Below are 15,426 nucleotides of genomic sequence, written 5' to 3' on the forward strand. Positions count from 1 at the left end.
GGTCATATCAGCGCCAGTAAAAAGGAAGAAAATGAGATAGTAAAAAGTTCTAGAATTACAATTAAAGCACCCAAGAACAAGCAAGACAAAGGGGAATTGGTTCAAATAGGGAACAGATGTAGATTCCAAGAGCACATTATCAGTGTACTTAGTTTGAGATCACTAAATGTCTCGTCCAGACACAAGCACAGGTTTTGTTTAAGTTTTACGGCTGCAAATAAGTAACGCGCATAAAAAGGAGAAAATGGATATAAAAAGTCTGAATGACAATTAAAGCACCAGAATGAAGCAAGGAATTGTTAATAGAACATGTAATCAAACACACGTCAAGTATTGTTGGATCACTAAAGTATCCAGACACAAGCAAATCCCAACTAAAGATACACTCCAAGTTTAATCATATTATGTAAACTAACAAATCAATGCAAAACAAGGATGAACAAGAAAAAAATCATCCCAAAACTATAATTAACATCGATGTTTCCTCCCGCCAAGATTCGACGTGACAAAACTAAGTAATCTCACAAGAACGACAGAACAATTAAACAGTATGGGATACACACTGTACCCTGCAATGGGAGGCAGGATCCCCCAGACAGCAGGCCTGCAAAGAACCACAATGTTACAATCATACTTGGTAAAGGAAAAATAATTATCTAGTCATACAATCAAGGAAAAACACAAAACAAAAAGATTACTCCAAACTAAACGTCTATATCTATGAGGTCTACTAACAGACAGAACATAGACGAACATGAATATTAATTTTTTTCTACGGACCACACTACGGCCAGGTACTCGTTTTACACCAGAGTAAGGTGAGAGAATGTAAGTAAAGAGCCTTTTCCAAGGATTCAACTATGCGCCGAGCAAGGCTCGAACTCAAGATCTTCTGATCCGAAGCAAGTGTCATACCACAAGACCACATAGCTGCACTGTGTTTCATGACAATTTCTTAAAATTTCCGTACAAAGTGATTCCTTTCTCTTCTTACTTACCTTGTCCCATTCCTGACATGCCAGGGTTTGGACTGACATTTTGGAGATGATCTGCTGATCCCAACATCATTCCCATCTGGTCTTGCTGGTCCATGGTCATTCCACCAGGTCCCATCATTGCAGCTCGTGAATCGTATCCATTGACCATCGGAGGCACGGCGGAAAGCTGGAACTCTGGGGCGTTGGGATTGAGAGCGCCTTTGATCTCCGGGAGAGTCATGGGCCGGTGGGGTTTGCTGTACTCCTCCTTAGGCGGCAGGGGTTGCTGGTGCCCTGGAGGCATGGGAATTCCGCCCATGGCTTGGGGGAACATCATGCCGGCACCACCACCGCCTGCCCCACCCATTTCCATTCTCATCATGGAAGGACGGATCATGAACTGTTGTTGCTTATCCCGCACCTGGTTCATGTGATTCATCTGCTGGCGGAGCAGCATGTTCAGACGGTATTCTTCTATCAGCTGAGTCTGACTTGGCATGGAAGCCGCCGATGGTGGAGGCCGAATGGGACTTCCCACAGCAGCGTTCACAGCATTCATGTCATTAGCACTGGGATTGACTCGGATTCCTCCCAGCATGCCGTTGGGGTCTGATGGGGTATTGTTGGGGTTGTCTTGTTTGTAGGGAGGTGAATTGCCTCTCTGAGGGATCTTAAACCCAGGGGCTTTGGCTTGGAGAGCTGGATCAATGGTGTTGCTCTCGTCGTTCATGTTGGTGTTGGCTACAACCGACACAGGGTTTGAGTTTTGTGGAGTATTAGGACCTGTGGTGACCACTCCAGCTGCAGCTACTGAAGCAAAGTCCATTTTGTCCGTATGTTCCTCTTTCTTTGACAAGAAGTTTGGGAACGGGTTGTTGTTGAACGGAGAATACTCAGCTGGCTGCGGAGGCTGAGTGGGTCTTTCCACATGGGGATTGCTACTGGTGACAATCGGTAGAGGCATGGGCTCCACACGCTGCGGTGGATTCATTTGGCCAGATTGTTGTTGCATGCGGCCAGGCATAGGGCCACCAGAAGGAGTCATGGAGGATTTGGACTGTTCCTGCATGTTGCCAGCACCACGCATGTCTGGGTGCATTCTGCCCATGGCAGGGTTTGACAAGGCTGAAGAGCTGCTAGTAACCAGACCTCCTCTAAAACTGCTGGTTGTGGATGCAGTGAAGGACAAAGATGCCATGTTAGTTGACGACGACGACGCGAGTGGAGGAGCTGGGGCTTTACCACTGGCAGTGCTGGTGAATATCAGTTGACGAGACGAGGTCTTCTCTGCACCAGCATTGGGCAGACGACCACCACCGATAGGGGAGGGATTGGTGATGACTTGTTTCTGAGGACTTCGACGAGGAGAGGATGGATTTGCCTGATGACCAGGTGCTGCAGACGGAGGCTTTTGCCAAGCTGAGATACCCATGGTGGCAACTCCAGACGAGTTAGAAGAGGAGGATGAGGATGATGAATGACTGCCTGCTTGATTGGCAGGAACACGATGCGAGGACTTGACCATTGCAGGTGACTTGGAACTGGAAAGAACAGACTGTTCGTGATTGCCACTACTACTGTTGTTACTACTTGTGGTTGGCAATGTGAATGTACCAATAGCAAAGTCTCCGATGGAGGACGAAGACGAGGAGGAGGTGGTGGACTTTTGCTGCTGCGTCTGAACTTTTTCCATGACGGCTTTAATATTCTGACCACCTTTAGTGCCAGAACGAGTCAAAATATCGGAAATGTCCTTATCGGGTTCCTCAATCATGGCATTGATGAGATTATGGGCCTGCCGGATGGATTCTTGAGAACCTTTAATGGTGACGGATCGATCAGCCATACCCTTGGCTTTCTCCACTTCCACATGTGCCCCTGATATTTCCCTTATAGCATTGATATGGCAGCCACCTTTCCCAATGAGTCGAGCTGTGACGTTGGCAGGAACCATCAGGCACCTCTTGGAGACGTTTTTCCTCACCACTTCCTTCCAGCCCTCTTCTTTCTTCTGGCCTTTTCTTGGACTAGGAGCCGACTGCGTCAATCTGTTGGACGCATTGGCTAAGGCTTTCTCAATGTAGCGGTGGTCGTCTGACCAGTCGTCTTTTTTGTTATCGGGTTTTTTCTGGTTGGCTTTATTGTTGTACTTTTCCAGGTCTTTCACCACCAGGTTTTCATCCAAACCTTTGATGGCTTTGGGGATGACACCAAAATCATCCAGATCACCAATTCCTGAAAAGGTATAAAAGAAAGAGAAGAGAAAAAATAAACCACAATGCTCACATCCTGTCTTGATATAAACTTGTTAAACCCTGGTAATGATCCTGAAAGAGTATGTCAGAAAACATGACAAAAAAAGAAGTTAAACATCATCATTGCATAAAAGAATGAGAAATAAAAAAGGAAAATTAAATAATTTCACTTAAGCTTGAATTTCAAAAATACTATATGAATCATCAAATGCACCAGATATCACAAAGAGAATTTAGGCTCAAGTGATCAGAAATATGCTATTTTAGTTTTTATGTCTTTTAGAAATTTTACTTGCGCTCCTTAAAATAAATTTAATCAAACTTTTATATTTTTGAACACCTAAAACTAAAACCTTGTGATAGAATAGTGTTTTTAGGCAGTGGGTTACAAATACAATTCTAATCAGTACAACTGGCAAGTCTGGAGACCTCAATTGGATTCAATAGTCTGACGTCACGTCCGCATAGCAACGAGAAGCCTGGTTCTAAACAAAGAAAATCGGTACTTTTTATTCTTCATGCTGACTAGAACTTTTTCATATGTCACAATCAGATGTGTAATGTTTTTCTCTCCTCTGGATACACTTTTATGCTCGTCGGAGAAGTATTTCATAAGGGCGTCCGCCATTGTTCGGATAGTTTAGAACCAGTTACCAAGTTACCATGCATCATTATGAGGGAAGTGACATCATGACTGTTGAAGCCTATCCTAATACAAAACTGGTCTACATAACCATGTCTTACCTGTGGTACTGCTTTGTTTAATGATGTCTGATGACTTCTTGGAACGGGTTTTGTTGTTACTACTACTACTAACACCATCCCCGTTGACATTACTGGTCGACGATGACGATGATGATGATGATGATGAGGAGGAGGACTTGTTGTGGTCGGTATTGGTGTTGTCCCTGGTATTATTGGTATTGCTACCACCAGTATTGGAGGATGAGGACGTTGACGAGGATGAAGAGGAGGAATTATTGTTCTTGCTACTGTTGTTGTTTCCATTATTCTTGGAGGATTTAGAGGGTGTTGTGGTGGAGTGCGAAGATGTGGAGGACGATGAGGAAGAAGAAGAATGAGGCAAGCTGTTGCCGGAGTTCCCTGAGTTGGACGAAGCGTTGGACGCGGATAAGGAAGTTGCGGCAGGAGGGGAGGTAACAACGGCTTTAATCACAGTTGAACTGAGGGCTTTCTTTTTATCTTCCAATCTGCTCCGAAGGACTTCTGACTCCTGCAGGGCCTCCCTCCTATTCTCTCTGGCTGCCTTCAACTGCTTCTTCCTCGACTCTCGATTTGCCCGAGCAGCTGATGAAGTCGTCTTGGCGGGTCCGTTTACCACAGAATCAGTTAGAGTGACTGGCACAGGGACTGACGTTGGCGTGATCTCTGGACATCTCTGCTGAATCTGATTGTCGTTCGCAGAAGAGTTATTATTATTTTGCCTGCTGCTGTTTTGACCAGTGTGTGAAGAGGAAGAGTTTTTCCCTGAAGATGATTTGTTGCTGCTGTTACTATTTTTGAGGTTATTTGTACCTGAGGAGTGCAAAAGAGACAAAATGATAGGGTTTTTCTTTTCTTTATATGATTAAGCAGGATTTTAAAAACATAATACAATTAAAAGAAGAGAAAGAAAAAAAAAGAAATCTAATTTTTTTCCTTTTACAATAAAATATTTTAAATTATAAAAATTATCTTTATTCATCGCAAAGAGGATTTGTCTTGGTCTGTTCCAAGGGAAGACTGGAATAACCCAGGCATCAGCTAGTGTAGAGCAGCAAAGTGAGCTAAAGTGATGTGACTTGCTCAAGTCCACACAGTGCAGTAGGTAGTCGAACTCGATACCATTTGGGTATTAAGCAAAGACCAAAGCACTGAGCAACAACATCGCACTATAGTCAATCAGAGAAATTTTATCTTTGTTTATAAGCTACACATGGATGCCAGCAAGAAGAAGTGCTGAAACCTGAAACTAAAATCTCGACACTTTGCCAAACCTGAAAATGTTCCTACTGAAAATGCGGCCTAAACTTTACTCTTATTTCATCACCGTTTTTATACAATTATTAAATGATTACACAGCAAACATATTGACACAATGAGGAAATTAATTTGATTTTAAAACCAACGTTCACGATTCTACCTCCATACACTGAAAAGGTGGCTGAATCACGTTTTCGAATTTTTACCGATGCTATTAGGTTATTTTACTCAATACACTGAAACTGGAGGTATTTTTGACTTCGAGATATTGTGAAAACGGAATTCCGGCATGAACCGGAAAACTGGCACCCATGAAGCTACATCATAATTCTCTGCAACCCTCTGGACAAGTGTAAAATTTTAAGTATTTTCTGTCTGACAAATTAGCCAGAGAAACTACAAAAAGCCTATCACTGTGATCCAAAAATAGACTTACGGGCCGAAATTTTGGATTCTGAATTGCTGTCATCCTCTTCATCCTCCTCCTCTTCTTCCTCTTCCTTCTTGTTCTGGTTGTCACTTTCTGGTTCAGGAGAGGAGTTTTTCCCACTACAAGAGTAAAGAAAGATAATTCATTACTGTACAGTAAAGCTTTCAGATATTGGTGATACATGAAAAATAAAAAAAATTACATTCATTCTATAGGTCGTCACATTCAACAAATACATAAGCTGTATTTTGTTCACTGGGAAAAAAAAATATATATATATTAAGCAAACTGCAAGATTTTCATGATTTAAAAAATCAAAATCACCACTTCATAATGCTTAAAAATAGAGGAAACGTTTGATTTTAAAACATTCCCTGATGGGTATAAAATAAGAATTTTCATTATCGTTCCTCTCTTATATCTATATAAAAATCCAAATCTATTTTTTTTTATCAAGTATGAAGAACCTGCTCCATCACGTTTTAGTTCCTTATATTATAAACTTACTAATCATCCTTGTCATCCTTCTTTTTCCCTTTCTTTCTGCGTTCCCTTCGCTTCTCCCTTCGTTTGGATGCTATTTCCGCATGAAGGGATGCTTTTTCCTTTTCTTGTTGAATTTCCTCAAGTAGTATGTCAGCATTCTTGTTAGCTTCAGCGGCCTGCATATCTTTAGCTGACACGATGATCTCCGCACACTGATTGCACTTCTTCAGTAACTCCTGAAAATGAGAAATTTCAATAATGTGGTTATCTAATGTTTTCTGAGAGTTTCTGGATCTTTTCTCTTCTTAATACAGAATCCTACAATTTCTTAAGGCAGCCCAGTGTGCTATTTCCTTCTCCAATTCTGCAAAGAGAGATAAACTTGGATATCAAAATGAATTATAATCCCTCTCATCTCCCCCCCCCCCCCCCCCCCCCAACCCCATACTCTATATTACAATAACAATACAGTACTCACTAAGAGCTGCCTACTTGAAGTATAAAAAATTCGTAGTTTCCAAGGGAAAAATCAAAAGGTCACAATAAATATCATTACAAATCAATTATTTGCCCCCAGCAAAATCAAAGTATGCTCTTAAGTCCTCAGTATAGTTTCTAATCAACGAGAACTCCTTTTCAACAAGATTTATTGAATCAAAAACAGCCATGCAGTTTGCCAGCTGGAGCAAAAAAATTTTAATTCTACAAATTTTTCGTAGCACTAGGCAGGTCTGTTCATTGGATTCTAGCATGTTGAATTCCATCACAGAGATGCCAACCTAGCCTTTTGAAAACCCATATTTTCAAGACCAAAAACCTGTATTCCTGCGCGTGCAGAAATCGATATCAACCGCAAACAATAGCAAGGCAAATTATCTCAAGAAATGCAGAAAGAGAACAAAGAAAATAAATCTGCATGAAAACACTTTCGTGTTGTGATAGTAATTTCGTGGATTTTTCACTTCAACCAAATCCCGCATTTTTCATGATAAAACCGATGCCCGAAACAGTACAGAATACAGGAACCCGTACTGTTGGCATCTCTGCCATCACCTCAGCAATACAGCATGGCTGAATTGTATCTCTACATACTAAGTCGTTACCTGCCATGAGTATCGGATTTCAACTCTCAGATTCCAGCACACTTTTGGCATTTCCTCCAGAGTGTGTTAGAATCCCAATGTATTCCCAAATTGGAATGCAATGGTCGGAATCATCATAGCATGTCGTTTAAAAAATATTGCAACATTTATGAATAATCCTGTTTTTTTTCCCCCAAAAGAAACAAACCTCTATACCATCCAAATATATCAATTTTTGACTTACGTTGTCAGTGAGTGTACAAAGATATCGTTTGATCTCACTCTCCGCCGGAAACTGAGAGACACTGTTAACCATCCATTTGACGACATTCTGGTGACCCCGTCTGAATGCAGCCATCAGGCACGACACTTTTCTATTATCATGACTGTCAATGTCAGCATCAGCTTGGGCCAATAATGAAACAACATCGTAATGACCACCTGAAAGAAGAAGAAAAAATGATTTAATGACAGAGTTTTATGTTTTTAAGGGTTTTACAGCACTTGCGACACATTTAGATCATTTCAGCATCAGTAAAAGGGAAGAAAATGGGATATTTTGTTTGTTGTTTGCTTTAGTCTCTTCCAACACAATTGAGGTAATAAGTAAGACCCTGAACAAAAAAACAAGCAATCTAACAAAAATAGTACAAATGTAAATCAAAATCATAACCTAAAGATATATCATAAGCTAAATTATAAATAACCAAGAACAAACAGGCCAGAAGATTTACAGAGAAAAAAATATCATCCCCCAAAATACAATACATAATCCAAAGCAGAGGCAAAGAAAGAAACAGACATCACTATCGGATCGTACACCCATGCGAACATATAGGTATACGATTCAAGGGTGAGCTCCCATCCAACCACCGCGAAATGGGATAGTGAAGAAAGGCTCCCTCAACCAGAAGGAGGGTTAAAACCCAATTTTCTTGACAAAGAGCAAAGCAATAAGATGTAAGGAAAAAAAAAAGAGATAGCAAGAGTTTTTCCCTGCTTACTAAACAAGTAACAATTCAAAAGTCAGTTACTTAGAAGAAAATTAGAATAAATTTTTAGCAGAACAGCATGTCTCTATTAATAACAGGGTTGCCACTTCAGGAGGCAAAATTTACTGAACTTTTATTTTACACTAACACATTGACCCCTTTCTGAGTGTGAACTCCAGTAAAAAGACATTATCTACTTAATTTATTCCATTTAGCAGGTGATTGGAAAATATACATAGAGGGTTTATAACATACTGAATTCCGTAAATATATATAAAATGTCAACCTCCTTGTATTAACTTTATTTATAAACTGCTCAATGTTTGACTTACCATTGCATGCTAACCATAGAGGAGAATTGCCTTTTTTATTCTTGACATCAACTGCTGCATTTCTGGATTGGAAGAGAAAAAAATTACATTCAATTAAAAGGTTTCAAATGAAAAAAAAAGAACAAAAAACAAAACAGGGAGAGATAGATATATATGAAGAGAGAGAGAGAGAGAGAGAGAGAGAGAGAGAGAGAGAGAGAGAGAGAGAGAGTGAGAGAGAGAGAGAGGATAAAGAGGGAGAGAGTGGGAAAGATGTCTTGTTTCTTGGAGAAGTTTTATCTAATGTTAAAATTTAGTTTAAAAACTACATATACAATTGTTTTGTTTTTTTAAATAGAGCTTTTATAAAGCACAATATCCAATAATCGTGCTCAAAGAGCCTTACAAGGGTCCCTAGACAACAGCAACATTTAACATGTAGGTCGCCTGTTAGGTGATATTATTACTTACCAGACATGCATCTGCCCCCTGAAAAAAAAATGCCTGAAAATCCGCTAGACGTTTGGGTTCGGGTCAAGGGGTCAACGTCCCCCTGAAGCAAGCCAAAGCTTTTTCAATATAACATAAGCAAAGATCCCCATTTCCCGGAATATTTTCTTAGAATTTTACCAATTCAATAGGCTGTGAAACATAATGAAATTTTTTATTTTATTTATTTATTTATTTTCCGGAGGAGCAAAATTGCCGGAAATGCCGGTATATTTACAGGCCTGACTTACCTATGCAGTAAAAGTTCGACAAATCTGTAGTGTCCCTTATCAGCTGCTATGGTGAGTGCGGTATCCTTTGATGACGGAACTGGCAGGGCATTGACGTCTGCCCCTTTGTCCAACAAAACCCTGCCGACTTCCACGTAACCACCTGAAGCAGCTTCCATCAGGGGAGTCAAGCCAGTCTGTTAGGATGTAAAGAATTCTCCAAATGAAATAAACAAAAGGAATGACAGTGTATCGGGACAAATATACCTTACTAGTAGTCCATACCTGCCTACTTGAAAATTTCAAATTCAGTAAGAAATACAAAATTCATCAGTAATTAATGGTCAAATTTCAGTACAACTAAAGCAAATGACCCCCGCGATAATAATAAGCTTATTGATGACCTACTTTCGACACTGCACTGTGTCTAGTCTACCGATGAGGGTAAAGTTTCCGTGCCAAGTCGATGACGTCACGCGTCGCCAGCCAACGAGGCATTGAGAATTTTTATTGTAGCATGCATTAAATAATGGAAAATTTTTAAAATTATTTTTTAATTTAACGTTACGACCATTTGTATCCGTAATATTTCTTCTATTTCCGTAAGTCCGTAATTGTCCTTACACTTCCGTAACAATTACGGACGGTCCATAATAATAGGCAGGTATGGTAGTCTTTTATTTCAAACAGTGGTAAAGACTAGTCAAAACTGATCTTCAAGAACATGACAAGTATTAATAATGACAATAACAGATCAGCTGATGGGTCTTTTGAGGAATTACCTCACATGACAGCTTGCTTTCTATTTTTAAACTGTCAACCGTTACATTTTACGAGAACTTGACAATCAAAGTATGCAGCTTTTTTTACCAAGACAGGAAATACAGCTATGTGCTTTGTGAAGTTTCAATAGGAAGCATGAGATGATCTGTACTTTACTACTGCTCTTCTGGTGAAAACAGAATTTCTGTTAAAATTTGGACCCACAGCTCTATAAGGTAATATGTCGGGATTTAGATGCTTAAAAGTGATATCGAGGGCAATGGATACAATTTCTTATTAAAGCTGAAAAATAATAATTACACACAAATTCTGTCTCCAGAGCGGCCAACTGTTCAAAGAGCTAAAACAGGACATCCAAACACGCACTACCAACATGACCCAAAATGTAAAAAATAGAATCTAGAATGAGATTGCCAAACAACAAAGCTTAAATTAAATTATCTTTATTTGTCTGTTCTTTGTTTTTAATTCTCTGGTAAAAAATTCATAATCTTGGGACGTACAAGGATCAATTCTATATATATAAAGAGTTAAATTTTCATTATTCAATTTCTTTTTGTTCTCTTTTCCTCCAGATTGCAAAATAAGGACAGACAGCTCAGATTTTATAGGGAATGTTGTTGGCCGCTATGAGTTTCTGTGTAGAATGAATAAAACTTACTTTTGCCCTGTGTTCAATATTAGCCTTCCTGTCTACCAGCAGACTGACCACCTCGTGGCGTCCTTGGAAGCAGGCTAAAGTCAGGGCTGTGTTACGGTTGGTCTCTATCTGTGCATTGATGTCACTGCCCATGTCCAGGAGAAGCTTCACAGCTGCTGTATGTCCATTCATTGCAGCCAGCATCAAGGGTGAAATACCTAATTTGCTACCCGTTCTAAAATGGAAGAGAAAAAAAAAAAAAAAAAAGGAGGTGTCATAAATAATTTTTTAAAAAGCCCATAAAGAAATCAAAGATCTTTAAAACTTTACAGTAAAGATCAATAAAATAAAAATAATGAGAATAATAATAATAATAATAATAATCATCATCATGATTCTTATTAAGGATTTTTGTTTTTAACATTTAAAAAACAAAAAAAAACAAATGAGAGATATGATAATTATATTGTTTTAATTAAAAAACAAATATAACAAAAAACAAAAAAACAAAACAAATTCAGACGGGTAATTTTCCTTTCACACTAGGATCCTATAATCAAATGGCAGATCATTCCGGATATTCAACTATTCAAAATATAGAGTCATTACCAGTCATGCCCGACCGAGTCTTACCTGGAATTAATTTCTGCATTCTCTTGTAATAGTAGCTTGATAATATTGACGTAACCCCCTGAGGCAGCCAGACTCAAAGGCGTGTAATCAGAGACATTTCTATGTTCCTTATTGGCACCTTTTCTCAATAATAAATCCACCACCTAAATGAAACAGAACCAAAAAACAAAACATGATAAGTTAAAGGATACATTGAAGAATTGTCACCTAGATAAAGCAAATGAAACAACACGTGAAAAATGGACCGAATATTTCCCACCTTTCACCAAAAAAAAATTTTAAAAGGCAAAAAGAAATTTGTAAAATATTAAAGATAACAGTTGACAATTAATAATTTGTTGCTAGATCGGATATTACTATTTTAAGAACATTTTTTCTATTAATTCACATAGAAAAGACGGTTCCATTCTACCAATAATAAATTGGAAAATAGTTCGTTCAAATGCTTAACTGAAATAGCAAAACAGAGAGAGAAAAAAATAGAAAAGATGATTCCATTCTACCAATAATAAATTGGAAAATAGTTCAAATACTTAACTGAAATAGCAAGACAGAGAGAGAAAAAAAAAACAAAAAATTTAAAAAGTGGATTGTAATGTAGCACAAAATTAGTAGTACAAATATGTATCAAGAAATTTACAAAACAGACCTTTGTAATAAATAATGTGCAGAAGAATAATTGTCAACTGGAAAGAGCAGATGTCGCTTTCTTTTAAATTCCGAATTTTTAAAAATGAGAAATATGGAAAAGTTACCTCGTATCTCCCACCAGAACATGCAAGGGATAAGGGAGTATCCTTCGTCCTCTCTGACTGGGCTTCTATGTCCGCTCCGTGATCCAGTAAAATCTCCACCACATCCACATGGCCCGCCGTGGCTGACAATATCAGTGGGGTGAATCCTGACAACAACAACAAACAGAAAACATCCGTGTTTACCTCACTGTCTGATATCTTGTTTTGCTTGTTTGTTTTAAAGGGTTTTACAACGCTTGCAACACATTAAGGTCATATCAGCGCCAGTAAAAAGGAAGAAAATGGCATAGTAAAAAGTTCTAGAATTACAATTAAAGCAGCCAAGAGAAAATAAGACAAAGGGGAACTGGGAACAAATAGGGATCAGATGTAGAATCCAAGAGCATACCACCAATGTACTTAGTTTGATATCACCTATAAGTCTCATCCGGACACATGCACAAAATCCAACAATGAGGAATACGCTCGAATGCTTACATTATACATTAAAAATAACACATATAATAATACATAACAGAGAGATGATTTACAAGGAAAAAAATATCATGCCCCAAAACATTAACTATACATTTGACTGTTTCCCTCCCAGCCAAGACTCCAATCAGGGCCAGGACAAAACCAAGTAATCTTATTCCAAGACAAAGACAGAAAGCATGTTGGAAAACAGATATAAGGGGATAGAAGACACGTATGGACCTCCCTGCCCGCTATGGGAGGTCAGGATCCCCACTCAGTTCTGATATCTGGGACATAAACTTTCATTACCCCACTTACCAAGCCCCCATCCCCACCTCTTCTTTTTTGAAACCCTTAAAAAATAAATAAATGAAATGATATTTGCAATTCAAAGTGGAACTCGGTTCATCCTTAAATGAAAAAAATAAATAAATAAACAAAACACACACATTACACTACATAAAAAAAACCTTTGAACTGTTAAAGACTAGAAAATGATTCACTTCATTTTTTTTAAAAATACTAATAACGATAATATTAATAATAATGGACTTTTATATATATAGTGCATGGTATCCTCAGTCATGAGGCTCTTGGTGCTTTACATCAACACAAAATAATTTTTAATAAATTACAAGACATCAAGAAAGAAATGATTTCAAGTATTTCTTGAACACAGACAATGATTTGGACTCCCGAATGAATCAAAAATACTTTAAAATAAAGACAAATAAACACAGATGGAAACAAAATACCAAACTATTTCCCGTCGATGAACACCAAATCAGAAACATGTTTCAGAGGGAATGAGTAGTCACCTTTTTTATCCCTGTGCTCAATGTCTGCTCCCTTTGCCAGCAAAAGACTGACAAGTTCGGCATGACCACCAGCACAGGCCAGTGTGAGGGCTGTATCGTGATTGCTCTCCGTCTGTGAATCCACCAAGACGGACGAGTAAAGGCTATTGTTATCCACAGCGGCTGGAGCAGCCCCTGCCACATTCTGCCCGCCTGATTGTTGTTGGACGGTCCCGTCAACGTTGATGGAATTTTGTTGAATGAGGTTTTGGGTTGTTGGTTGGACGACACGTTGTTGTTTGCGAACCTAAAAAAAATAATTGGAAACAGAAATTTTTTTATTTTTTAAAAAGTTGTTTGTATCCAAGACCAAACAATCTATTTTAAAATTGTTAAATAATTCAAACAAGAAATTTTTAATGCTTTATTAAAAATATTGAAGGGAAATAATAATACAAATTTATTCTACTCTGCATATGTGGCATTTTATAAAAGCTCACAAGGAACTGTCACATTAAATTGCTTTCTGTGAACAGGCCAAAAAAAATAATAAATAAATAAAAAATGGAGAAGAGAGGCACGGGGAATGGGGACAAAAATAGTTGGGAGTCCAGACAGCTTGACTTTATCATCTCTATAAGTTCAGGAATTAACATCCAAAACCATCTTGATAATCTTTCATCCTATCAATCGCTGGTTTGAGCAAGTTAGCCATCGCAAGTTGGGATACATCATACTCTCATGACTTGAAAATATAAACATAAAACAGTGCTGATGGTAACAAATAAAAGGAGGAAAATTTTTAATGACAGCCTTTAAGCCCCTTTATACTGCACCCCCCCCCCCCCCCCTTCTACCCATTTTTAGAGCAAGAGACAAGAGAGATGATATATTTTTGATAGACAGACTTGCTCTAGCTACTAGCTAACTTCTTGAGAATGGGACACTGCATCTGGTTGTTCCTCCACACCTCAACTATCTCCATTTTTAAAAGGAGGAAATTCTTCCTCCGATTCCAAAATGGCAAACTTCCACAAACTATCAGCACTGGAAAATAGCATTGTACTGACCACTTGAGGTTTATTGATGGCAATGGTGTTGTTCCCTGCTGGATTGGGTGCCTTCAGCTGGTGAAATTGCTGTTGAAAGAGCTGCTGAGCCTGCTGTTGCTGCTGTTGGAAAACATGCTGCTGCTGCTGGGACAGCTGGGATTGGGCTGCCGCAGACACTTGCGGATTGGCTACACTTGTTAGGACATGTTGACCAGATTGAACCTGATGATTATTGAGATAAATGAAATCATTGAAATATTGATTCAATGAGACAAACAGTTAACCAAGTGCCAAACCAATGTTTGTTGTTGCAATAGTTGACTAAATCTGACTTGCCAAAGAAAAATGCGAGAGGAGTAAAAAAATGGAGAAAAAATCTCAGCTGCAGCCAGGATCTTGATTCCTTTGCGTGTGAAGCGAGAGTGCTCTACCAACTGAGCTATCGGGACCCCGAGAGAGAGAGAGAGAGAGAGAGAGAGAGAGAGAGAGAGAGAGAGAGAGAGAGAGAGAGAGAGAGAGAGAGAGAGAGAGAGAGAGAGAAAGAGAGAGAGAGAGAGAGAGAGAGAGAAAGAGAGAGAGAGAGAGGAGAGAGAGAGAGAGGGAGAGAGAGAGAAAAGAGAGAGAGAGAGAGAGAGAGAGAGAGAGAGAGAGAGAGAGAGAGAGAGAGAGAGAGAGAGAGAGAGAGAGAGAGAGAGAGAGAGAGAGAGAGAGAGAGAGTGGGAAGCAAAGGAGGTGAAGAAATGGTTACAGACAAAACTTAAAACGTACCTGTTGTGATATTTGTTGTATCTGTAGCTGATGCTGCAACCCTTGTTGATGGGTCAGCATATGTTGAGCAGCATTGAGCTGAAGGAACTGTTCCGATTGTTGCGGCGTTAGCTGAGGGTAGACCAAGGACGCTTGCTGCTGCTGCTGCTGCTGCTGTTGGACTTGGATAGCTTGCAGCTGCTGGCGCTGTGCAGTGTCAAGAGGAACTTGAGAGGTGGACGCCACAATCTGAGAAACTTCTGATGAGATGACTGGAGAAAGACAAGACATTTGTCAGAAATATAATAGCACGTACAAGTTGCTAAAC

At 39.1% G+C, this 15,426-nt stretch overlaps 1 protein-coding gene across 1 annotated transcript in view; it reads right to left on the reverse strand.

Moving 5' to 3' along the window:
• LOC144972333 (ankyrin repeat domain-containing protein 17-like) overlaps positions 1–15,426 on the reverse strand; it is a 44,344-nt gene that overhangs the window by 7,105 nt on the left and 21,813 nt on the right. Inside the window, exons 17-29 of the mRNA XM_078913429.1 lie at positions 15,120–15,370; positions 14,370–14,573; positions 13,321–13,606; positions 12,047–12,192; positions 11,292–11,434; positions 10,680–10,893; positions 9,257–9,432; positions 8,538–8,599; positions 7,458–7,654; positions 6,153–6,367; positions 5,652–5,764; positions 3,977–4,768; positions 999–3,212 (exon numbers count right to left, since the gene is read on the reverse strand). Coding sequence (XP_078769555.1) covers positions 999–3,212; positions 3,977–4,768; positions 5,652–5,764; positions 6,153–6,367; positions 7,458–7,654; positions 8,538–8,599; positions 9,257–9,432; positions 10,680–10,893; positions 11,292–11,434; positions 12,047–12,192; positions 13,321–13,606; positions 14,370–14,573; positions 15,120–15,370 — 5,013 coding nt within the window. The remainder of the gene's footprint in view (positions 1–998; positions 3,213–3,976; positions 4,769–5,651; positions 5,765–6,152; positions 6,368–7,457; positions 7,655–8,537; positions 8,600–9,256; positions 9,433–10,679; positions 10,894–11,291; positions 11,435–12,046; positions 12,193–13,320; positions 13,607–14,369; positions 14,574–15,119; positions 15,371–15,426) is intronic.

The sequence above is a fragment of the Berghia stephanieae genome, chromosome 5, assembly GCF_034508935.2.
Source record: "Berghia stephanieae isolate SIO BIC M18660-M18661 chromosome 5, UCSD_Bste_1.3, whole genome shotgun sequence".
NCBI classification, from domain to species: Eukaryota; Metazoa; Mollusca; class Gastropoda; order Nudibranchia; family Aeolidiidae; genus Berghia; species Berghia stephanieae.